At 41.2% G+C, this 26,798-nt stretch overlaps 1 protein-coding gene across 1 annotated transcript; it reads left to right on the top strand.

Moving 5' to 3' along the window:
* Positions 1-2,073: 2,073 nt before the first annotated feature.
* Positions 2,074-26,424, top strand: LOC148039735 (uncharacterized). Its single transcript, XM_087665447.1, has 2 exons — positions 2,074-2,317; positions 25,966-26,424. The coding sequence occupies exons 1-2, from the start codon at positions 2,166-2,168 to the stop codon at positions 26,039-26,041; spliced, it is 228 nt and encodes a 75-aa protein (XP_087521573.1). The 5' UTR covers positions 2,074-2,165; the 3' UTR covers positions 26,042-26,424.
* The last annotated feature ends 374 nt before the right edge of the window (positions 26,425-26,798 follow it).

Genomic DNA, 26,798 nt, shown 5'->3' with positions numbered 1-26,798 from the left:
TTTTATTAATGAAGCAATAGTTGAATTAATCCATAACATCATTAGTCTATGGGAGGTTGCTATATTATTGATGCCATCATTAGTCCATGGGAATTAGTCTATGGGAGGTTGCTATATTATTGATGCCATCATTAGTCCATGGGAAGGATTGGACGATGCACGGAATTCCAATAATGTTTTCTTTAGAATTGATTTTGATGAGGCATATGATCACTTAGAATGGGATTTTATTCTCCAATCTCTCATAGACATGGGCTTGGGAAGGCGTTTGTTGTTAAGTTCATCTTTGTTCTATTTGGTAATGCCTCCACTAAAATCATGCTAAATGGAAACCTTAGATCTCCCTTTTCCTTGAGAAGGTCAATAAGCCAAGGATGCACATTTGCCCCCCTTATTTGTCCAACAACAGTTGATAGATTAGGATGGCTTAGTTAGGATAGGTTATATTTAGGGTATCAAACTCTCAAAGAAAAACAAGGACATGATATTAAATCTTTTCACCAATGATACCAATGCTACTCTCAAAGATGACCCTATGTCCTTAGCCACCTTTTGGGAATGCCTAGAAAATTTCTACCTCATCTTTAGCTCCAAAGTCAGCAATGGTCCCAATCTCCTTAGCCACATTTGGGAATGCCTAGACATTTTCTACCTCACCTCTGGCTCTAGAGTCAACCACAAGAAAATAAGTATTAAGACACTCTTTAAATGACCTTCTTGAGTGGATGTTGGAGGCTAACTACTAATCTATCTAAGAGGGTATGGTCTTTAGGTTACTTGGTATTTCCATGGCTTTTGGGGTAATATTTAAAACAAGGTGGGCATGGATAATGAAGAAACTACAAAAAAGCTTGATAATAGAATGATCTACAACAAATTTTGGCATCTAGAATTGTGATCTTGAATCACATTCTATTGCCCTCTAGTATTTATTTTGTTACTTGTTGGAGACCTCCCAAAACTAGCCTTAAATAGCTAAAATCCCTTTGTGGGAACTATCTTTGGGGGGGTTGATTAAAACAAGTTCAAGATCCCTAAAGTTGCCTAGGATGTCTATACCTTACTTAAGAGACAAGGGGGGACTAGCAATTATGAACATAAACACAATGGCTAACAAACTTGCAGAAAAATGGGTAATAAGATGTCTTGAACATCCTGCTAAGGATGGGTGCATTCTCCTATTCCACATCTGACAAGACTATGGATTTGCCTCATGCACCAAGTTAATCAACCTTCCTCTTCACATTGTCATCTTCTCACAAGTAATGTTCAAATGTTCAGGTGCAGCCCCCCTTTGTCAAACAGATTTAAGAGGCATGGCAAAGATACAAACCACTCGTTAAAACCAAAAGGCCCCTAAAATGTTTAGCTAGTTAGTTGTTGTTGCTGACTCTATTTTGGTGGCTAAGCTCTACTATACTACCTGGCACGTATAGAGGAGTGTTGCAAAGGGGCAACAAGGCTCAACAAGATGGGGATTTGAGTTTGAGATGATTTATGGGACTTCCAAACTAGAAATTGGTTGCTAGATTGCTATTTGAAAGAAAAAAACATACTCAACAAGGAGGATATTTTAATAATAGTATTGGTCTTGTCATGCAACTTTTCAAATGTGCATTCTTGTCACTCAATAAAAGCCCTTTTTTGATCCACACGATTTTAAATTCGGTGTTGCTTCTTTGATTCATAGCATCTCATGTTCTCATATTTGTTTCACATAATGGCGATAATGTATTATCCATCTCTACCATTAAAAATTTACATTTGATGCATCACAATTCAAATCCGATGGAGTTCTTTCAAGGGCGTCACATAACTGGCTCCACTACCCTACCTATGACACGATGCAAGTCTAGACTTAAACCCCCATATGGCACGATTGCTATTGTGGGAGTCAATGCTGCTCCACTTTTGCATAACTCCCCCAGAAGCACCTTGTAACAAGCCTAAGTTACCCATTGATATGAGGAGTGCCCCTTCTTCTATAAATATTCTTTTCTTTAATACAATTTAAGTTAACGATTTTCAAAAAGAAGAAGGAGCACAATGTTTGAGCTAATATATAATGTCTCTTCCCCGTGCTAGTCAAGGTTCTCGAATCACGATCATAAAAGGTTTGCGGCCATAAGGTTCATGATTATAAGGGAGAACCCCGGACACCATCAATGGCGCTGAGCAACTTCTTCCTGACTGTGGTAGGGGTGGGTGCAGTGTGGCTGCTGATAAGGAGCGACCTTCGGCAATCGTCGGCTATATTCGGCAGGAACGTGCGCCACATTCGAAACTGGCTCGAGAAGGAAGCTGCCTCAGCTGCCGAGTAAGTCTCTGTCATGCTGCACTATTTTTTGAATTGATCAATATGCTAATACCTTTTCTGCGGGCAAGTATCTGATCAGTGGACAGTTGTCTGTTGAGAACAAACAAACTAGCTTTAAATTCCATTGCATACGAGTTAGGGTTTTCTCGTGCACAAGGAGGAAGCAGTTATCTCCTATGAACTAGTAAGGATGCATCTAAAGGACCTGCACTGTTGATTGTCGACATGGAATTCCAAGTACCTCATTTATAGCCAGTCCATGCTTCTCCTATCAATAGGGACTCTCTATTGGTATTATCATGCGCAAGCAATCCTCATCTCAACACCATGTAACTTGTGTGTGGGTGGAGAGATTTGAAGCTAGGTTAGTGGGTCGATAACATAAGTGGCTTCCACTAGGGTAGCCACTTAGATAGATAGATAGATAGAGAGAGAGAGATAGAGAGAGAGAGAGAGAGAGAGAGAGAGAGAGAGAGAGAGAGAGAGAGAGAGAGTAGTGGGTTGATAACATAAGTGGCTTCCACTGGGGTAGCCACTTAGATAGATAGATAGATAGATAGATAGATAGAGAGAGAGAGAGAGAGAGAGAGAGAGAGAGAGAGAGAGAGAGAGAGAGAGAGAGAGAGAGAGAGAGAGAGAGAGAGAGAGAGAGAGAGAGAGAGAGAGAGAGAGTAGTGGCCTATGAGACAAATCAATATAGAACAGGCCATGTCCCATGCACCATGGAAAATTGAGAGAGGCCAAATTGGCCTATGAAAAGAAACTAAACTTGGCCAAGTGCATCCCATGTTTGGTCCCTATTTAGCATATATAAGAGTACAATCTTGATGAAAAATCTATCTCTGAAGTGCATTTGGTCGCTGCCTATGTTTTCATTGCTAGGTCGATTGCCAATTGTGATGCCTTCATCATCTTCATTGACTCATTGTGGAGTTTGCATTTTCAGCAAGCAGAACTCGTGTTTTACTGTGCAAAATGATCATTGACAACTTGCTGATTTGAAGGACTACATTTTGCCCCCTTCACTGTGCCCACATCTATGTGGTGTCTTCTTCGACATCCCACTTTTCACAGGATTGTGTCTTGTTCGCTTTTCACAAGATTGCAACCCTTAATCAATTGTGATAGTGCAGTTGTCTTGAACCTCAAGTGTCATTGACTGCTTGGCTCTCCTTAGCCCGGCTTCTAGAGACATGGAGGCTTGAGGGTGTATTATCATTAGACTTTTGTCCATCATTCATTCATTCTCCCAGTTTCCAAGTTCATCCATTGTTAGTGTTTGTGGTTTGCTTTGTTGTCTCCATTGAACTCTATTGTTTCAATTTATCCTTTATCTAGGCAGGTTGTGGTTGCCATGGGAAGATAATCATCTATAGTTGCTTTTTGTGGATCTTCCTTTACATTTTGTATTGGTTTTGGTTAGGTGGATCCATGGATCTGTCTTGGGCTAGTCATCACGGTTTCTATGCTGGATGGAGCTGTTCAAAGCAAGAAAAAGTTGTTTTTGGAGCTGGTCAATGGTTGTTTTAGTTAGAGTGGAGCTGTTCTAGGTTGGTTGTGCTAGCAATGTACATATCTTGGGTGCCGGAATGTTTATCATGGGTGTCAACCCCTAGGGAGAGCGCATTTCGATTTTGAGTCTTGTGCACCAAATGTGGTCAACTGGTATTTGCAACCACATTAAATATTGATTGACTACATTATTGGATATATTTATTTCTACCTATTTATATGCTGCTCCCTTCTCATTGATTCATCAGATACAACCACATTAGTTCCATGGGAGAGAGGGAAACTACTGCACTCTATTGGCTATCAGCCCATACCATTGCACTATTCTTGAGCCTTGGTATATGAATTCCATTTCCTTAAGAGTCTATTCTGTTTGAGTTCTTTTGCATTCTTGCTATTCTTTTTTGTTTATTGTGTTTACAACAAATATATCAGCAGCATCTCTTTGCTTCTGTTGCTCCACACTTTTTAGACATATTATCAGAGCTTGTGTCTCTTGGTACTGGTACTGGTTGCTGTGCTTGATCGCTATTTTTAGATCTGATCATATGTAGACTACTCCAAAAACTTTCATTTGTTGCTGTCATGATCTAGGCAGCTTAGGTGACGATTGTGATTGTTGGGTGGTAGTTTTCAATCTCTAGGCAGCCTGTTTTGGCTTGTGTTTTTGCTATTGGATCCTATGTTTTGATTCTCAGCCTGCACTTTTTATTGCACAGCTTGCATTTCGCTTGTACAACTGTTTTGTAGTAGACGTTTTGTTGTTTTTTGCAGTTTTTTCCCCTCGTAGATTTGATGTCCATCAAGTCTGCATTTTCAGCTTGATCCAGACACATTTAGAGAAAGGATCACATGTGCCAGCTATCGTGCTTTTGTCACTACACTTTCTTCACATAAGTTCCTATCTTAACGCTTTTGAGTTGTTTGCTCGAACTGTTGAACTCTTGATGTTGCGTTGTTTATTGAAAGTGCCTCTCTCTCTCTCTCCTACTTTTTCTTGTCATTTATTCTCTTTGCATCTCACCTGAATGGCTTCTCCATGCCGCAACACTAACTGCATGTTTTTGCCAACAATGCAAGGATGTGATAAGCTAGTGAAGTTGCTTGGGTCCTTTTAGATTGGTTGGTAAGCTAATCACCCTTTTGCTCACTTGTACTCCTTGTGCAAAAAAAGATGGTTCATGGCAAATATATATTGATTATTGCGCCTTAAACAAAAACATCATAAAAAATAGATCCCTTATGTTAGAACTGGAGCAGCAATGGAAGCGTAAACATAAGCTCTAACTGTTGAAACACAAGACAAGAGAGAAAGGGAAAGAAGAACACAGTACAAATGAGAACTCAGATGTATGGTTGGGAAATGGAATCCATATATCAGACACGAGACTGTCGCATACAACAATGAGTCACTGGTTGCGTGGGCATTGGCACCGGCTCCTCTCTCCACGGGACCTCTAGGTGGTGAATTGACCAAGTGAGGAGGAGGAGCCCAAAATAAATATACATGAATAATGCCATAATATATGTCAGGTCGGCCAGCAATAAATGCCCAATATGACCATAAAATGACACAATAAAAAATGCCTAAATAGCCTAATTCACACATGAGCTGACATATCTGCTAATACCCTCTCTCAGATCATGCGTGATTTGATACAATATAATGGTACAATGAGAATGAATCATAAACCATACAACATAGAACCACCAAGTAGAACCATGGATACCCAAGCAGTGGGTGATCAAGCCACCACCAAGGTGCCTCGAAGAGAACCTGATGTCGATGTCGATTGTACCAGCTTTTGAAGATAGAGAATATCATAGCAGCTCTCAATGTCTGTCAACAATGCCGCTGATGTAGCACACATGGCCATCCTGTCACCAATGCCGCAACGCATAAATGACCATGGATTTCCCTTCTTTGGCCAAACCTCCAAAGTGTCCCCTCATGTGAGCTCCAGATAAAAGCCACCCACTCTCTGTCAAAGAACAAGCCCATCATGAACCTTGATGGCAATCCTAGCTCCAAGATTTGTACCTGCTAGACTTCGGTTGATGCGTCAGGGATATCCCTCTCTGGATCCTGTGTATCTGTATAGAAATATAGATGAGGCATGGCTATCCCATCTCACCACCCTCTCACACTCCCTCTCTGGCACTGGAAAGTCGTGAGGGATGACCTCACACCACCACCACTAGAAAGCAACTGAGGAAGGGGCTACCAAGCCCTTCCCACGATCCGAAGAAGAGAATCCCTTCTGTGCCTTGGACTTCGCCTTGGCCGGAGGATCTGAGTTGGAATCTGAGACAGATGAGGACTCGTCAGAGGAGTCCACAGCTCACTTTGTCTTCTGCTTCTTTTTCTTCCTAGAAGCCGCTAACTCTTGGTAGTCCTTTCGCAAGTGGCTCTTCTTGCCATAGTGCTAACACTGGGCCTTCAACTACTTCATCTTCGAACCCCTCTCTAAAGCTGCAAGAGCCTCACCTGAACCTCCATAATGTGACGGAAGCCGCCCTTGTAGTCGCAAAGTCGCCTCATGCTCAAGCAACATCGAGGACATATGAAGAAAACTGATAGGAGTCGTAGATGTCTGTGTATGTAAAGCATTCGCCACTCCATCAAACTCCTGTGGAAGCTTGTAGAGTATCGTACCAACAAGATGTGCCTCTGATAGGGCAGACTGCATAGTGCGAAGCTGGTTCTGAATTTGGGTACCTCGAAGTAGGAATGATTGGATCGTATCTTTGGTTTCAAACTTGAGTTGCTGGAGCTGGCCATAGAGAGTAACGGCCCTCATGGTGGAAGGAGCCTTGTACATCAATTGCAACTTCAACCATACGTCTGAAGCTGTCCTGTAGGAGGTGACCACATGTAGGACTTCTTTGGAAATACACCGAAGTAAGGCCGAATAAGCATGGCATCATCCGAATCCCATGTAAGCACCGCTTCTGGATAAACCATGCCTTCATCACCACACTCCACATGTAATAATCAGGTCCATGTGAGTGGATGTGTATGGAGGAGCCATCTGTAGAGGATTTAGAAGAGAAGTAGAGAAGAGAAGATATTTGGAGAGGGAACATAGCCAAAACACGAGCACAGATTGCAAAAAACAAGAGTTCACATATAGTATAATCCAAAATTTGACCGAAAGAATACAAAAACTGCTGCAAAAAGTCAAAAAATCAGTCAAAAACTGCCAAAAACACCAAAAACAGCCTGAAGGTATAGTCGCCCAACTAGGAAGGAGGCAGGAACACCAAAATGCAGGCCGAGTATTGCCACAAATAGGTTGGAAAACTGTCGCAACAGCCTGAAAACTGAAAACACAGGCTGCAAAGGGACTGTAGATAGCAAGTGATGGCAAAATTGCAGAAAGTGTAGGTAAAACAGGTTGCCTGCATGTAGCAGCAATCACTTGATCAGCAAGGGTCAAAACAGTCCTGAAATCAGCAAGAAAACACAGCAGGAGCACAAATCCTGAAATTTGATATCATGTTAGAAGTGGAGCAGCAATGGAAGTGTAAACATAAGCTCTAATAAACTGCTGAAACACAAGATAAGAGAGAAAGGGAAAGAAAGAACACAATACAAATAAGAACTCAGATGTATGCTTGGGAAATGGAATCCGTATATTAGACACGAGACTGTTGCATACAATAATGAGTCATTGGCTGCGTGGGCATTGGTACCGGCTCCTCTCTCCACGGGACCTCTAGGTGGTGAATTGACCAAGTGAGGAGGAGGAGGAGCCCAAAATAAATAGGCATGAATAATGCCATAAAATATGTCAGGTCGGCCAGCAATAAATGCCCAATATGACCATAAAATGACACAATAAAAAATGCCTAAACAATGTGTCCAAGCCTGTGTAGCTTAGATTCACACATGAGTTGACATATCTACTAACACCCTATACTAGGGATCAATGATATCCTTTGATTAGTTAGAGGGAAGTGCAATCTTTGGAAGGATAGACCTTAAAAGTGGGTATCATTGATGCGCATCAGACAAATAGATGTGCACAAGACAACTTTTAGGACGACTTTTGGGTAATATGAGTTCTTGGTCATGCAATTTGGGCTTCTAAATGCATGTGTGACATTTAATCATGTGATGTTTTGAATTTTTTGACCCTATAGGTCTTTCATTGGCACATTCTTTGATGACATCATAATCTACTTAGAATGTGGTAGGACATCAGATGCATTTGACTACTTTGTTTGAGGAACTAAAAAAACACAAGCTGGTTACTAATGCAAAAAAGAGTGAATTCTTCATGTAAGAGATTCACTTCTTAGGCTATATTGTCTCAAAAGATGGTGTTAGGATGGATCTTGCAAAAGTAGAAACCATACGAAGTTGGTCTTATTTGAGAACCTTGCATGATGTATGTAGCGTTCTGGGGTTGGGTTCGTACAATAGAAGATTCATATGTCACATTGCTGAAATTGTTTCACCCCTTCATGCATTGCAAAAGAAGGGAGTTCTATTCACATGGGTTGGTAAGGAAGTTGCAACATTCAATAAGTTGAAAGAAAAGCTTACTTTAGATCCAATGTTGATTTTGCTAGATTTTTGAAAAGCTTTCATTATTTAGTGTGACATATGTGGGAACAACATTGATGTAGTTTTAAGGCAGGAAGGCCATGTCGTGTCATATGAGAGTAAAATTTTACAAGGTGCTAAGAAAATTTTCTCGTTTATGAGAAAGAGTTACTTGCTGTAATTCATGCTCTTTCTACATGGAAAGTTGAAACACTATTTGATATGGGCTGATTTTGTTGTATAGACAGATCATCAAATAATGCGATAATTGTGAGTGATAGGGATTCTCACATAACGAGTTTCTTTTGGAGTGGCATTTTTGAGAATATGTGTACGACCTTAAAGTTCTCATCTTCTTTTCATCCATATATAAATGGGCAGTTTGAAGAGGTAGATGCTATTGTCTTAGATATTTTGAAATGCTATGTATTTGAGCATAAAACCAAATGGAAACAACTTTCACCTCTTGTGGAATCTGCTTATAACAACACAATGCATAGTTTCAATGGCAAGAAACTGGTTGAGATTGTAGAAGGGGTAAGAAAGTCCCACCCATTTTGTACACAAAGGATAAGATCCTTGATGCCGTCAAGTATGTCAAAAGTATGGATGAAGCTTATGCTAAAGTAAATATAAATCTCCAAAAGACTTGAGAAAAGCAAAAGAAGGTAGCTAATAGTCACTGCAAAGCTTTGGGATTTGTAGAGGGTGATTGGGTCTTGTTATGCTTTGAAAAAGCCAATTCAAAGAAAACAAAGGGTAAGGAATGTCTTTTTCCTCAATAAACTGACACGAAAGGCATTGTGTATCCGCCAATGTGGAGGTAATTTCAGCCGATATGCCACATCGTTGATCTTCTCCAATACTTGGAAGGGCCAATAGTATCTTATACTCAACTTCGGATACAATCTTTCTCTTCCTTTCGTCTTTTTCAACCTTGCATTTTTAAAATGCAGCAATACATAATCACCCTCTGCAAACTGCAAAGCACGTCTATGGTGATCAGCTGTCCTCTTTCGCTTTTCTTGCGATCTCTGAAGTGCATATTTTATCTTTGTATAGGCTACATCCAAGTTTTTCACATAACGATCAGTTTCAAAGATCTTATCCTTAGTTTGCAGAATAGGTGGTACCTTCTTGCCACCCTTAACCACCTCAAATGGAGCTTTGCCCGTAGAACTATGCACTGTATTGTTGTAAGCAAACTCAGCTAAGGGCAAATATTGCTCCCATTATGTCTTGTGGTCTGAAACATAGCACCCCAAAAGATCTAACACTGTGGAATTTGCTTCCACTGACCATCTGTCTACAGATGGAAGGATGATGAGAATTTCAACGTGGTACCTATATTCTCAATTAACCTCTTCCAAAATAAATTGGTCATTCGGGGGTCTCGATCACTAATGATGGACTCTGGCATACCATGATACTTAAAGATGTGTTGCAAAAATAATCCTGTCATATGATCAGCCTTTATTTTCTTCCTCACCGGAATGAAATGGGCTTGTTTGCTAAACCTGCAAATGATAGTCCATATCCCATCATTTCCTGTAGGTGTCTTAGGAAGCTAAAAAATAAAGTCCATTGCAATGCTTTGATAGGGTCTATCTGGAATAGGCAAGGGTTGCAACAAATCTGGTATCTTTTGCCTATCATACTTTACCTTCTGGCATATGATGCATGTCTTAACAAACTGTTCTACATCATGCCTCAAAGTTAGCCAATAAAAGAAATGCTCCACTACCTTGACCATGGCATCAATACCTCTGTGTCCTACATACAGAGGAGCATGACTTTTAGTGATAACTCTAGGCCTTAACTGCTTTGTGACACATAGTCGTCCATACATCATCAGAAATCCATCTCTTAGCACAAAGTGTTCATGCCTTTGGCCATTGCAAAGCTGGTCATAAACATTGGTAAAGTCCAAATCAGCAACATATTGCTCTTTCATGGCATCCAACTTAGTGTGATAAACCATGCTGATGACTGAAATTTGTGGCTTGGCTTACGTGACAGTGCATCAGCCACAACATTCTTTTTACCATCAATATGTACAATCTAAAAATGAAACACAGAGAGAGAATTTGTCCATCTCATATGCTTCTCTAACAACTTTGTTTGCGTCAGAAAGTACTTCAAAGTTTGATGATCTGTCTGCACTGTAAAATCAGCCCCCAATAAATAACGTTTCCACATAGACAGTGCATGAATTACAGCCAAGAGCTCTTTCTCATAGACCTGCAAATTCTTTTCTGCACCATGGAGAATTCGGCTCACAAGCCACAACTCAGCCGTCCTGCATAAGAACAACACCAATGCTGTTACCACATGCATCACATTGAACTATGAATGACTTTCTTAGATCAGGCAACACAAGTACAGGATTTGAAGTCATCTTTTTCTTCAACCTTTCAAATGCTGAAATTTCCATTGCTGTTCATCTAAATGACACATCCTTTTTTTGCATGGCATGCAATGGAGATGCAATTTCAACAAACCCGTGTACATTCTTCTTGTAGTAAGAACATAAACCCAAGAAGCTGCGGATCTCATACACATTCTCTTTCAAGAAAGTGGTTGCCTTTCAAATCTTCGAAAACTCAGTGAAGTTCCCCCCCTGAATAGGCTGCATCAAACTGCTAAATGAAAGTCAAAGCTTTCAGCCTATCTTGTACACCACTGAAGGACTCAAACTTCATTGCTTTTCCACCCTCATCATAGTCTTTTGTTGCCCCTTGGGGTGTCAAGTTGTCATACACTGACTGGTGCAAAAAGGGTGCATTTGCTGAATTTATATCAAAACCAACGCAAAACGGAGCTTTTGCATAACCAACATTCATTCCTTGAGCCCCATAAGCATTTGAGGGTGCAGATGCAATACCAAACATGCTACTTTGTGCCTCAGGCATTAAGCCAATGTTGCCATACATAGGGTTTTGCATATTTCCAGCCATACCCAAATACATTAGGCCTTGCATGCCATGTATTGATTGCTGCATACCATAGGGATTTGTGCCATACATTCCCGTACGCGGTCCTCGTCCACATAGCATGAAAAATCATGCTTCCACCAAAATATCCTAGCTGCCTCATCATAACATGCATGCCCGGCTATCCAAAATCCATTTGATTGGCACTTCCGTGATGGCCTTGCATTTACATTCATTGCCCCATAGGTACCAACTGTTTTATTTCATTAACATCTTTGAGAGCTTCAAATGAAGGGTTTGGCATTATCTTAGGTGCATCTTGTTGTCTCGAAGGTGTAAAAGATTTCTTCTTCTTGCCTTTGTTGTCCTTCTTTGGAGCATTCAAATGGCATTTGAAATTGATCATGTAAAAATGCAGCATAACGGTGTGATCGTCTTCAGTGCCTTAGTGGGTGCACGATTCAACACATGATTTGCACACTGAAGGCCTTCTAGCCAAAATTTATGAGGTAGCACCTTGCTTTTTAGCATACAACGAGTCATCTCCATAAGAGTCCGATTCTTCCTTTTTGCAATATCATTTTGTTGAGGAGTCATTCTAACAGTGGCTTGATGTGTAATGCCATGATCAAGCAAATATGTCTCAAAAGCAGGAGACATGTACTCCCCCCCTTTATTTGTGCGAAGTGTCTGCACTTTTAAGTTAGTTTCAACTTCAAGCTTTGCAACAAGATGTTTGAAATGCATGAACACATCGGATTTTGCCTTTAGCCCATACACCCATGTATACCGAGAGTAGTCATCAATAAATTTAACAAAGTACTGATTACTTCCAAGTGCATGTGTCCTAATGGGACCACAAACATCAGAGTGAATAAGCTGCATTTTTCAGACAACATGTAGTGCACCATCCTTTTTGAAGGCAAACCTATGCATCTTGCCTAGAATACATCCCTCACATGCATGAGGAGGTGGAGTCTCCACTGGAGGCAATGCATCTACCATTTGACACCTCTGAAGGGTCATCAAACTTCGAAAGCTCATGTGTCCATAGCGGGCATGCCATAGCTCCGCATTTTGCATAGCGGGCGAAAGAGTAGTGACTGCTAAAGCATCATGAGACTGTTTGTCATATATATCCAACAAAAATAGACCCTTATACAGGGTGCTGGATAGCCTAAGTGCATAATCCATCTCTTTGTCTCTAACAATGCATTTTTCATCCTCAAAGATGACTTGAAAGCCATGCTTATTTAAAGCAGAGATAGACAATAAGTTCGTTGTAATGCCAGGTACAAACAAGACATCTAGAAGCATGAAATCACAACCATCTGCAGCAGTAATAGTGATTGTCCCAATGCCACATACATCATAACTGCTACTGTTCGCACATGTAACAGGCTTCCCAGCAGGGTTTGAATGCAAAGAGGTAAATAAACACTTTCTGGAAGTGATGTGCTTTGACGCCCCACTGTCAAAATACCATGTTTTCTGCGTTTCAGCAGCATTAAATATTGAATCAGCCATTGAAAAATCATAATTGCATGTGAGAAATGCATAGTTATCCTCTACAAAGTTGGCTGAAGTATCATCATCAATAGATTTGCTAGCTGATGTTTCTTGGACAGCCAAACCGGAGTTCTTTTTCTTGTCTTTGGCCAATCTCTTTTTGCATTCATCGATATAGTGACTGGGCTTCTTGCAATAATGGCATTTCCCATTCTTTTTGTCTTTTCTGTGTTTTGGACAACCTTATTTGATGACTGGCTAGCATCACCCTTTTGCTGATTTTTTACATTAACTTGGAAAACATAGCCATATCACTTGAACGCAATGCCACATTCTTCCGAGTTTGTTCCTCTTGCAGCAAGAGGCCTTCCAACTCCGCAAATGTAAGGGGCTGTTACCTCCCCCATCCACATCAAAGAGGTGTGGAGACCAAGATATGACTTTGGAAGAGAGTTCAGTGTGATGTTTACCAATTCAGCATCCTGAATGACCTCATCAACATTGAGTAGCTGCTCACACAAATCCTGTATGTGAGTAAGGTGCTCTGTCATGCTATCACCTTCATCCATGGTCACATTGGCCAACTCTCTGCGGAGATAGGATATCCTGGTCTCATTGCGTGCTGCAAACATATGCTCAAGTACATCCCATACTGATTTTGAGGTCTTATAAGACCAAATGTGCGGAATAATTACCCTTTTCATTGACAAGGCAATCAAAGAAAGTGCCTGTGCATCTTTTGAGTTCCATTTCCTTTGATCCTCAGTAGGAGGGAGAGGAGGGGCAGTAGCAGTAGTAGCACCAATACCACTACCAGTAGCACCAACAACTTGTCCTCGAGTGTTACGCTGAGGTGTCTGAGGTGCAAGACCTCCTGGTCGTTGCAAATCACTTGTAACGTAGTCCCACAAGTCCTTCGCCACAAGAAGGTTACAGACCATAAAACTCCACAGTGGGTAGTTTGAGCCATCAAGTTTGTCCTCTTGAGTGAGGACACCAAGGATGTTGCTCTGATCATTATTCCCCTGACGCGCCATGTTGTCAATGATAGACAAATATCTGCAGCCAAATACTTCATTGCTGAAGTATAGAGTATACTCCTCAGAGTACCAACAACACCCACGGGATTAAGAAACAAGTACCAAACTGTCACACAAATACCAAAGTGTGCACAATGCTACCCAAATCAGCACTCAACCAGTAAATTACAGCAGTATACTGTTGTACCACACCAGCCTCGAAATGTGTGCCCACAAAAGTACAAAATACAGCAACTTAATGCTGATTCTTACCAAAATTTACTGAATTTTTCCAAAATTCTTTGCCCAATTTGAGTGTAACAGCAATTAAATGTTGCTGTATTGCTTGTTGCTTATCTGAGAGTGCGTGTCAGGCAAAAGCCCCAAATTTCTTTCTAAAATTTCAAAGAAATTGAAGAAATTTGTACCTTACAGTTGGAATTTTTGTAGAAATATCGCCTCAGGATGTGTGTCAAAAGTGAATAGCAGCTGAAATCTGCCTTGTGATGCATGCCGGATCCAAAAATCTAAAAAGCCCCAAATTTTCTTGAGCCAATGTGAAAGAAATTGTTGGGATGTAAAGGTCTTTTATTCACCTCCGTGTATTTTACACGTGTATTGTTATGTTGTACATGTGAATGCACCCTTACGGGCCCTAAGTATAAATACATTTTATTCTTTGTGTACCAACACATTGTTGGTAAACCCAAATCTGTTCGTCACTCTTACTCTCACTCTCACTCACCTGTTCACTTCCTCTGCTGCAAATCTTCACGCTTCCGCTACCCGCGCGTTCCAACAATTGGTATCAGAGCTGAGGTTAAGGTGCTCGTGCTCCTCGAAGTTCGTGTGAGACCACCAGCTCTTCGCTCGCGAGAAATCAGTAAGTCGTCACTCATACAAGTCAGGTTGTCACTGTTTCCAGGCACGTGTATGTGCTGGATAGTCAGGCGACAGTGTTGCAGGTCACGTTTTGTGCAAGCGACAGCCTGATAAACAGGCGACAGGTCGTTTTTGACCTGGCAGGTAGGCGACAGGTCGTTTTTGACCTGGCAGGCAGGGATAGGTCGTTTTTTGATCAGGCGGCAGTCAAACAGGTCACGAGCAGCCAGGCGCAGGCTGCACAGGTCAATGCTGGCCACAAAACTGCTGCGACAGGCTGCGTGGCATCAGGCGCAGGCTGCACAGTCACGCGATGCAGTTTCGTCACGTTTTTTGATCAGGCGACAGCTCATGCAAGGCTGCATGGCATCTGACGGGCAGCGCAGGTCAACGGCTGCAGTTCGACACAGTTTTCCTTCCAGAAATTTTTAAAATTTTTCTAAGGTTTACTGCAAGCAACCCTTTGCCACTGACGGGAGTTCGCGCGCGCAAGTACAGTTCTCAGATTTGGTCAAATTTGAACCTGGAAATTTGGGGCTTTTCCCAGATTTGATGCTGTTTATGCTTGACAGTGACATCTGTGTCAGAAATTGCAGACATTGTGCGCATTGACCTCAATTAATTTGGGGATTTTTCAAAATTTGTTGGAATTTTTCTCATCCGAGTAAAATTTCTTGGCATTGGACCAAGGAAAATTGGGGCTTTTCATGTATTGATGTAATTTTGCTCAGCTGAGTTAGTTTGGCTGACATTTGCGCACATTTGGACCCGGAAATTTGGGATTTTGTGCAGAATTTGATAAATTTCTGCATTATTTGCCTGTGCAGTGGCTGGCTTATGTCAAAACAGCAGAGGATTATTGCTGGTTATGCAAGAACAGCAGTGTATTTGCTGATTTAGCTTGTTCTCTTGCAGTTCAGTGCTTTTACACTTGTACTTGTGAAAAATGGCTGCAACTTCTTCCAGTTCTGACATTAAAAGTTTGATGGAAATCAAGCGATTTGATGGTCAGGGCTTTGATCTTTGAAAAGATCGTATGCAAGGCATACTGTTCCTAAAGGATTGTGAGGATGCTTTGCAAATGGATAAACCCGCATAAATGTCTGAGGCGGATTGGGCCAAAGTCAATAAAAGGGCTGTGGCTTATATAAAGATGGGTGTCACTGATGATATTTTGACAGACATTAAGGGTTTAGACACTGGTCATGCAATATGGGAGAAGTTGAAGACTACCTATGAGATCACCACACCTGTTAATCAGGTGCATTTAATGCGCAAGTTGGTGAATATGCGGCTGGATGAGTCCAAGCCTGCAGTTGAGTACTTGAGTGCATTTATTGGCATTTTAAATCAGCTCAAGGATGCAAGTTTGGATTTTGATGATAAGTTGAGGGCGATCTTTTTGATCATGACATTGCCTGACTCTTGGGAGACTTTGGTTGTTTCTCTCAGCAATAACCCCAATCTCACATATGATGGTGTGAGGGGTTCGATCTTAAATGAAGAAATTAGACGTAAGTCTAGTGGAGAAGGCAGCAACTCAGCTTATAATGTTAGAGGCAGGACTGAAAAGAAAAATGCAAATGCTGGACAGAGAAGCAGGAGCAAGAGCAAAGGAAAAGAAAAGAGTGATGTTACATGCTATCAGTGTGGTCGGAAGGGCCACAAGAAGCCTGATTCCAGGTATTACAAGAAGGAACAAGAGAGAAATTAGAATGCAGGAGACAAAAAGAAGAAAGAGGAAAAGACAGATGCATCTGAGGCAGGTAAAGGCAAGGAAAAGGCCAATGTGGCCTCTAGTGTTGTCATAGAGGAGCTCTCAGATGCAGAGGCTGATGTATTATGTGCAGTGGATTATGATGCCCTTGTATGTCACATGCAGGATATGCAGATCACCAAGGCTGATGTGATTGATGCACTTTTGTCAGTTGATGATTGTGTCACTCAGACTTGGATTGTAGACTCAGGTGCCTCTTTCCATGTGACTCCATGCTTGGAGTGTTTTGCTACTTTTGATGCAGGTTGTTATGGCAAGGTTTACCTTGGAAATAATCATGTTTGCAGCATTGATGGGATTGGCACCATACACTTGTCTTTGGATAATGGGCAAGACCTTGTGTTGAAAGATGTCAGATATGTGCCTGGCATCAAGAAGAGTTTACTATTTGTTGGACAGCTTGACTTACATGGTTACACCACACTGTTTGGTGGTGGTTTGTGGAAATTAAAAAGGGGTTCCATGCTGATTGCTAAAGGAACCAAGAAGGGCACTCTGTATTGTCTGCACTGTAAAGCTTTGAATGGCAAGTTTCTTGCAGTTGCTGAAATTGGCTGTCATTTGGAGTTATGGCATAAGAGATTAGGCCATATGAGCCAGAAAGGTCTTGATGTTCTTACCTCTTTGAAGAGGGTTGATGGAAAAGGCTCTAAACTTGATTTTTGTAATGACTGTCAGTTTGGAAAGCAAATGAAAAATTCCTTTTACTCTGGTGTCTCCCGTAAGTCAAATGTATTGGACTTGGTGCATTCTGATGTATGTAGCATGCCTTTGAAATCGTTGGGTGGTGCTGCATACTTTGCCTCTTTTATTGATGATTGTTCCAGGAAGATTTGGGTTTATTTGTTGAAAAAGAAAAGTGAAGTGTTTGCTGTTTTTCAAACTTTTCATGCATTCGTGACCACTCAGACAGGTAGAAAGTTGAAATGCTTGAGAATTGATAATGGGGGTGAGTTCACGTCTAATGAACTTAAGTCCTTTTGTGACTTGCATGGGATCAAGAGGGAGCTTACAGCCCCTTACAGCCCTTCTTCAAATGGTGTGGCTGAAAGATACAATAGGACTCTATGTGAGAGAGTGCGGTGCATGCTGTCCACTGTTGATCTCCCTCATGAATTTTGGGGAGAGGCACTTAAAACCGCGGTTCACATTTACAACCGCTCTCCAAACAGGTCTCTAAATAATGGCATTCCTGAGGAGGTTTGGTTTGGCAAATCGGCCTCATATGACCATTTACGAATATTTGGCTGTGATGCTTTTGTGCATGTTAGAAATGAGCTGAGGAATAAACTTGACCCGAAATCCACCAAAGGCATTTTCATGGGCTATGGTGATGAGGGTGAATTTGGCTATAGAGTGTGGCTACCTCAGTCCAAGAAAATTGTTCACAGCCGTAATGTTGTGTTTAATGAGGCAAAGTTGCTGAAAAGTACTTTAGCCTCTGATGAAGACATGAAAAAGATCAAATTTCAGAATTTGCAGCCACCTATTACTTCAAATGATGAGCCTCATGGTGCTGTACCACAGGCTGAAACTGATGATCAGCCGGTTATCTTTGAGCCAGATGATGACGGACAGCAAATAGAAGCACAGGGAGGTCATGGACAGCAAGATAGACTTGCTGATTATGAAAATGCAGGTGCTGGAAATGAAAATGAAGGTGCTGTACAGCATGAACAGCATGCTGAAAATGGCTTACAGCAGCCAATAAATGCTGAAAATAACATGCCTCCAGATGTAGATCCGATTCCTGAGAATGTGGATCATTGGGTACGCAGGTCTACACGCCTAAGAAGGCAGCCACATAGGTATGACCCCTCTTTGCATTATGTGATGCTTACTGATGAGGGTGAGCCTCTAACATATAAAGAGGCTAAGTCATGCAAATTCAGCAATAAGTGGGAGCTAGCTATGCAGGAAGAGATTAAATCTCTGTATGCTAATGATACTTGGGATCTTGTGTCTTTGCCCAAAGGAAGAAAGCCTCTTCCAAACAAATGGGTTTACAAAGTAAAGACAGTTGATGGGAAACCCAAGTACAAGGCAAGATTGGTTGCCAAAGGGTATGCATAGAAGGAAGGGATTGACTTCCAGGAGGTCTTCTCACCTGTCGTGGAGATGACCACACTACGTGTGCTTTTTGCTCTCATTGCTGTATTGGATTTAGAGCTGTACCAAATGGATGTGAAAACAGCTTTTCTGTATGGTGACATTGATGAGGAGATCTACATGAAACAACCGGAGGGTTTTGTAGTTCCTGGAAAAGAGCAGTTGGTGTGTAAACTAAAACGCAGCTTATATGGGCTGAAACAAGCACCACGGCAGTGGTACAAAAAGTTTGACACTTTTATGCTCTCTCATGGGTTTACGCGTAGCCATGCAGATCATTGTTTGTATATGAAAAAGGATACAGATGGCAGCCCTATCATACTTGTTTTGTATGTGGATGATATGTTGCTAGCTGGGAAGAGAAAGACTAGCTTGGATGCTCTCAAAGATCAGCTGAAATCAGCTTTTTCCATGAAAGATTTGGGGAATGCAGAGCATATATTGGGCATGAGGATTCATAGGGATAGAACACAGAAATTGTTGTTCTTATCTCAAGAAAAGTACATTGAAAAGGTACTGGACAGATTTAACATGGCTGAAGCTAAGCCTCTCGGAGTACCCTTACCTCCATACCTTAAGCTTAGTAAAGCCAACAGCCCAAAAGATGACATGGAAGCCAATGCTATGAAGGGAGTCCCTTATGCATAAGCTTGTGGCTCTCTTATGTATGCTATGGTGGCTACTTGTCCAGACATTGCTCATGCAGTGGGAGTTGTCAGCAGGTTTATGTCAAATTCTGGCAAACCACATTGGGAGGCTGTCAAGAGTATTCTTAGATACCTGAAGGGTACACAAAGAAAGTGTATTTGCTATGGGCAGGGTACACTTAATTTGCAGGGTTATTGTGATGCAGACATGGCAGGTGACTTAGACACTCGCAGGTCCACTAGCGGGTATGTCTTTACAGTTGTTGGAGGGGCCGTCTCTTGGTGCTCCAGGTTGCAGAACATCGTAGCACTGAGTACTACTGAAGCTGAATACATATCAGCTACTGAAGCTTCTAAGGAAGCTATATGGTTGAGCAGACTCGCAGAGGATCTCGGCATGTCTATGAGTACTCCAGTGTTGGGATGTGATAGCCAGAGTGCTGTGTATTTGGCTAAAAATGCCATGTATCATTCACGCACAAAGCATATTGATGTGTGATATCACTTTATCAGACAGATTCTGGAGGATGGTCTAATCACATTGACCAAGATCAAAACACAGGACCTTTAAGTGGGAGGTTGTTGGGATGTAAAGGTCCTTTATTCACCTCCGTGTATTTTACACGTGTATTGTTATGTTGTACATGTGAATGCACCCTTACGGGCCCTAAGTATAAATACATTTTATTCTTTGTGTACCAACACATTGTTGGTACACCCAAATCTTTTCGTCACTCTTACTCTCACTCTCACTCTCACTCACCTGTTCACTTCCTCTGCTGCAAATCTTCACGCTTCTGCTACCCGCGCGCTCCAACAGAAATTGCGCAATGTTTATGAGTTTGGTAACAATTTTGCAAAGGGCCTCCAATCAGGCAAAAGCCCCAAATTTTTGGTGGGAATGTCCAAGAAATTGAGAAATTTCTTTGAATTGGTTGTCAATTTGAACTCCGGGAGCAAAAATTAGCAGAAGCCCCAAATTTTTGGGTAGCACGAGCTGAGATTCGAGAAGAGATGGCTGAAATAGATTGGAAATTCCAAAAAATTCGAGAAAACCCCAAATTTGAAAATTAGGGTCTCTGCACTTTTTAGGGATTTCAGAAATTGGCGGGCAGGACTGAGAAAATGGCGGGTAGAGCTGAGAAAATGGCGGGTAGAGCTGAAAACAGCAGCAGCTCTTCCAAAACAGCAGCTCCTCGGGTTGCGTGCAGGGCTGTGTGTGGGACTGCGCATTGGATTGCACGCAGGCTGAAAATAGCAAATCTGGAGCAGATGACTGAGCTGGACAGATCTGGAGCAAATGGACAGATTTGGAGCTGATGGCTGAATTGGACAGATCTGGAGCAGATGGAGAGATCTGGAGTAGATGGACAGATCTGGAGTAAACAAGAGACAGCTCACCTACAGCTCCTCCTCCACTTCAGCAGCACCTCGCAGCAGCTGAAAACTCTTCCTCGAGCTGAGAACCAAGCTGGCAGCAGTAGGACCTTGGGCGGGATGGCATCGGCTGACGGTGGCTGAACGGAATCCGCACTTACGAGTTGCTCTGATACCAAATGTTGGAAAATGGTAGCCAGCTATGGAGAGAGAGAGAGGAGAGACAATGACAGCAAGAGAGTGAACTGAAGCAAAAAGAGTAGAGTGTACTTGCTAGAATGAAAGATAGAGTGAAAGTACAACTTATGTTTAGGTCAAGGGTTGACCTAACCAGCCTTCCACCAACTAACTAGAGTTAGGTTTACAAGAATTTGATTTTTTGGAAGGAAGGTAAGATTAATGCGAGTGAAACAGGGCCCCTTGCTCAAATTTCGAGAAGTAAGTTATGCAAAAAATTCTAGATGAGTTATTTGTGGAGAATGCTTATGCATCAATGGATGTTGCAACCTATGGTCTCTTGATAGAAGTTGTTCCAAACAGTATTGCTAATTGAGGTAGAAAAGCTAAAATTTGGATTCCTACATTTCAAATTACCGGTAAGGGAAAGATCCCTAAGATAGAGTTGAATAATGCAAGGAGGAATACTAGGGAAAAGATTGGATGGGATTCACATGTGGATTTTTATTGAGTTTGTGCATATTTGGCAAAGATATAAAACACATATGTCATTGTTGAAGAAAAGAGAAGAAAGCAAGATGATGATCTAGAATTGGGTTGCAAGAATACTTTACAATAGGATGCAAGAAAGATTATGTAGGATAACCTTGGGGATTTTCCACTTCCTTTTTGAGATGCTGTTCTAGATGCTAAAGATGCATGTGACTTGCATGATGTAGATGTGGTTTCTACATATATTCGAGCTAAGATTCCTAATGGTACATGGATGCAAAGTGCTTTTAAAGATGCTAATGATATGGAAGAGTTATCCAATGATATAGACAGATTGTTTGAGGGTATGTAAGATAATAGTTTGATGGAGAATACAGATGATGTTTTGAATGAGATGTAGAAGATATGATGTCGAGATTGAGGATGTAGTTGTGAAGGTTGCAGATGTTATTCAATCTGTGCAAGCCAAAGAAGGTGCTCCGCAAGGTGTTATCATCATATCAATATGCATAGAGCTCTATGCTATGTAGTTGGTCTATCCTTGGATGCATAATGATGGTTGCAAAGCTAGAGGGGGTGAAGTCACTTCATGTGCATTTCTACATATGTTGCAAGGTATACAAACATGGATGATAAACTGAGGGAAAGTATGCTTTTATGTACGTGCTGATGGAATAAATATGAATATGTGGTATGGGCTGCAAGAGCTTGAGTAGATTGTAAAAGGGATGTTGGAATACTCATAGTTATCTTATGATTTAGGGGGATTTGCAAGCTATGTTATGTTTGATGGGTTACCTCTACCATTCGCTCTAAGAGGGTTTGGATTTCATGCATCAGGATCCAGATGAATGTATGCTATGTGGGCTACACAAACTTATGATGCCATACAATTTGGGAGGAGGAAAATGGTTTGAATGCATGCTTATAAGGGAGACAAGTATGTAGGTTTATGATCCAGGTTGATGCTATGATGCTGAAGACTTATGTAAAATGATTATTTGGGTTTTTGATCTTGGAGGTGATTGTATGTAAAATAATTATTTGGGTTTTTCTAGAAACAAAACTAGTCTTTGTGATAGTCTGAGTATCCAATGTTAAGTTTTAATGACTTAATGAGATATTTGGGTATACAAGGACTTATCTTGTGAGGTATAAGTCATCCAAGCCAAACAATATAAAAAATTTGATGTATTTACAAAAAAGTAGCGTTTATAACTATTATTGGAGGATTTTTGGACTTCTGCCCAACGCATGTCGATGAGGTTGGTTTGCTTTGATTTGAGTATCTATATGATCCTATTTTGAGTTTGTATGAAACGAGTTCAGCTAGGCACATGGCCTGCACAAAAGAAAATGAATTCAGGAAAAGCATTGAAGTAAATAGGGAGAAGATCGACATATGCTTGTGGACGCATGCTTGTAACAAATTTGTACCTTAACATAGAAACTCAGACACAATCACAACAGTACAAAGTGACAAAAGAACACAATTAGGCTTAGGGTAATTCAAAGACAATGAACACAATGAATAAGAAGTTGAATGAATCTGAATAGAATACAATGCTCATGTAGTAACACACTATGCAATGAAGAATACTGATCTTGGAATTCTAGTGTCTCGAAGACCTTGGTAGAGGGTATGAGCTAGAGAGTGTGCTGTACTCTTGATGGATCCCGAGATGCAGCAAGGTAGCCTCCAATAGGTGTCTGGTAGCAGCAAACGCAGTTGTGGGTAGTTGGATCAGTGACAGCAAACAAAGAGAAAATCAGCAAATGCAAGAGCTGGTGATGATGTGGCAGGCTTACGACAGTCTGAACAGCAAAATGCAGGTACAATGATGATGTGGCAGTCATCGGTGCAGCCAGCATCAAAATGCAGCAGTTTGTGGAGTCGTTAAGGGCAAGGCAGCAGCCAGCTGGTGAAAAACAGCAGAAGTTGCCATGTGGCAGCTGATGTCAACAGAAAAATGGTGCGACAGCAGTTGCCCAAGCTGGACAGCAATACATGATGGCTGATACTGATGGAATCTGCATAGGAAGTTTGAGAGAGAGGCGCTAGTGGATGGATAGCAGTTTTGGACAGCTCCTCTCATGGTGACAGGGGATAGCAATTCTTGCCCCCATCCCTGTTCCCATCTTGGCCCCAAAACCCATTCCATGTTACTATGGGCTGAGATATCCTCCTTGAACAGGGTGTGGACAGCGAAGCTTCAATGTATGCAATTTGCAAAAACAAGATTGATTGAGTGGGAGGGCAGCTGGTCTATTTATAGAAAGTTTGGGGCCTTCCAAATTAGGGTTTGCATGTGGGACATTGAAACTCTCTAGGATTGTGTCTGTTTTAAAGAAAAGGTTAAACTCATTAATTAAATTGAGTTTTGGGGCTATTCAATGAAGGCTAATAAATTTCTAGCTCAATGCAGGCCACTTACTTCTCAGGGTTTTTATTTGGGAAGGGGTTCATACTACTTGACAAGATATTTTCTTTGATAGACAACATCAATATTGACATCAATTGGTCTTTCATTGGATCTTGTGCTACCCTTGAACCCATTGCAAACCCTTAGAGCTTTCTTTGGAGTTGTTCATGGTGTTTGAGTTTCCTCTTTCGTGAGCTATTTGTCTTTGGACTTGCATTCTCTTCCCTTCTTTGGCCTTCAGCCACATGCAAGATATGAGAGGGGGTATTAGCAGACATGCCGTTACTTGTCTTTCTATGTGTCCATTTGCTAGTTGTGAGCCTTTGCTAGAGTTTGGTGAGGATATTTGGAGCTGTAGCACTATCTATGGCCAGTAGTCCCTTGCGTATTGCAACAATGTTCACCCTACTTGAAGAAGGGCTTTTGAGCTTGTTACTATAGGTTTGACTCTTTCGTCACAAGGATTCATGCATACCCAATTGTATGTGAACTCTATAATTTTCAGCTAATTCTCTTTTTCTTTCATCATTTTCTATGTGAACCCTATGGAAGTAGGAATCTTTAATAAGTCGCTGATGGTTTTGTGCGCCAAGGTGACTGATGTGATGTGCCAAGTTTCCATGCACCAAGATGGCTGATGTGACACATCAGCTTTGTGCTACCTTTGAGATGACTTGATATTAGGTCAGATTCAATATTCCCTTGGCATGGAGATTAACAAGATGAGCATGCAGATTTCCTTTCCCAACAGAAGTTTTGTATAGAGATCCTTTCTACCAATGGCATGATGGATTGTACCCTTGTTTCTACTCGCACTATAGATCAAAACACCAAGCTTACACTTGATGATGATTTGGAGCTAACAAATGTCAACAGGTACATGCAATTGGTTGGGTCCTTCTATGTCTAGCCAACCCCGTGCCAGACATCTCATTGGATCTTGAAGATGATTGAGAAGTGCATTGATGAGTTGGAGAAAGTTCTTCAATCAAAAACAGATTTTTAGAAACCTTGGTTAAGCTTACTTTTTCATTGCTGATGTGGGATGGATGAGGACTATCTCAAGGACTGTCCATAATTATTGCAGGCATATGAAGAAGCTTAAGTTTCTGCCCAGTTAAGGACAACCATAGTATAAGTGGGGGTATGTCACCGCCCATGAACTGGAATATTGAAGTATCAGTAGGTACCATCTTGGATCATGAATGGTTCTTGGAATTTATGCTTCCAAATTGTTTAAGAATAGGCGTGGGGAAAGTGATTTCATATGGATTTAGGGATCTTGAAGAAATAGCAATCCTGTGTCATGGTGAGAATCTGCATGTGCTGAAGGTGTATGATGGGAAAGTTCCAAGGAATGATGGCAGTAATGAATGTACCTTGAGACAAAATGTAAGCAAGGACAAGGGCTTTGATGAGAGAGGGAACTTGCCCAAGAGGGGGGGCGCCCAAAATGACTAAATAACAATGAGACTAGTGTCAATATGTATAGGCATATAACACATGCTAACGTAGGGAGGCCCAGAGTGGTCAATCCAATAATGTCCTACATGGGAAGATCTGCTTCTATGCCCTATAGGTTATTGACTTAGTGATTAGGCTCACAGGCTGGAGATGACTACACAGAATTTATAAATTAGCCTGCTGCCCATATGGCATAAACAAGTTACAAGGATGCTCAGGGATCATAGGGATGATTGTATAGTTCATGTTGGAGTAGGCATGCTCATATGTTTCTAGTCATACATGGGACCACCACAAGATCCTAGTTGAGATGTAGACATAGACTCAGGTCATACTGGGTCACGGTTTATCAATCAGCGAAGATCAACCAGTAACCAGTTCATTGTAAGGCTCTGATTATTGTTTAGCCTGCTTGATTAGTTGGTATTTCTTCTCATGTGACTATTCAATGATCCTGTTTTCTCTGCACGCATGTGATCATGTTGCTTATACAGACCACATTAAGCTCATCTAAAGCATACAAATTTACTCCTTGTGTGCAGGCCAAAGAGGGCTTGCTTGAAGTGTTACTAGTTGAACGTGTATTGTATTGCTGTAGGAGTTTTTGCTGTCATTGACAGGTTCTAGCGTGCCGCAGATTTTATTAATGGGGATCAGCATTAGAAAGAACATATTTTTCATGGAAAAAATGAATAGATTTCTTAATAAAAGAAACGTTTTTCTGTTTTTTTTCCCTCACATTGGCTTAGTAGTACTGCTTTCTTGCCATCTGCAGGGCGGAAAAGGTCAAGCCTAAAGAGATTGTACCACCGTCAGTAGAGAAGGAAATTCCTAAGGAAGACAAACAGTAGTGTAGAGCTATCGTGAATCTTTGAGCTTAAGCCATATGATTGGCTTGAGAGTAAATTTTTAGCATTTTTAAGATGTGTAAGGTTAATATGCATTTGTACACGGTTGAAATTTCGAGTAAGCTGTTGCTGGATTGCAGAGTTTAATCCCATTATCAGCTAAGAAGACCAAAGTGTCTTGTTTTAAGCCATCTTCGTTGGCAGTCTCATTTTCTGGTTTGAATAGTGGGTGTTAGGTTAGGGGTGGTTCTCCTTTCACCCCTTCTGATGCAGGGTCTGTGTGTGGGGACCAAAATCTTGGTGCCATCCCATTTGTGGATAATGACTGAACTTGAAATGGCACTGCTCAAGCAAAAACATAATAGATTGTTAAATTTTTTGGTGTAGGAACTCTTCTTTCTCCCTATTGTTCTTGGACCAGCCTAAAAGCTCAGTGCTTTGTGATTTGAATTTCATTTATCAAAGCCACAATATTATCCATTTTGAAATTTGGTCAAATATTAGAGTCAGTGTGTATTGGAATTCATAGGCTATTACGTGGGTTATCAAAAGATATGTTCAAGCTAATACAAACATATGCTCAAGTTTAAAAATAGGCAATTTGCACTTGGATGGCTATTGTGTAAGTTCTGGGTTTCTGTTCTCTAATTCTCTCTTGCAAGAGATAATGAATGAAAACGTATCTTTAAGCTTTACCTCATTTTAATCAAGGGTCAAGGCTGGGACCAATTCCCTCGAATGTAGATTATAAACAACTGGA

The sequence above is a fragment of the Lygodium microphyllum genome, chromosome 2 (assembly GCF_053477565.2).
Source record: "Lygodium microphyllum isolate KBCC chromosome 2, Lygodium_microphyllum_v1.1.10, whole genome shotgun sequence".
NCBI lineage: Eukaryota > Viridiplantae > Streptophyta > Polypodiopsida > Schizaeales > Lygodiaceae > Lygodium > Lygodium microphyllum.
This window is presented reverse-complemented; position numbering and strand designations above follow the sequence as displayed.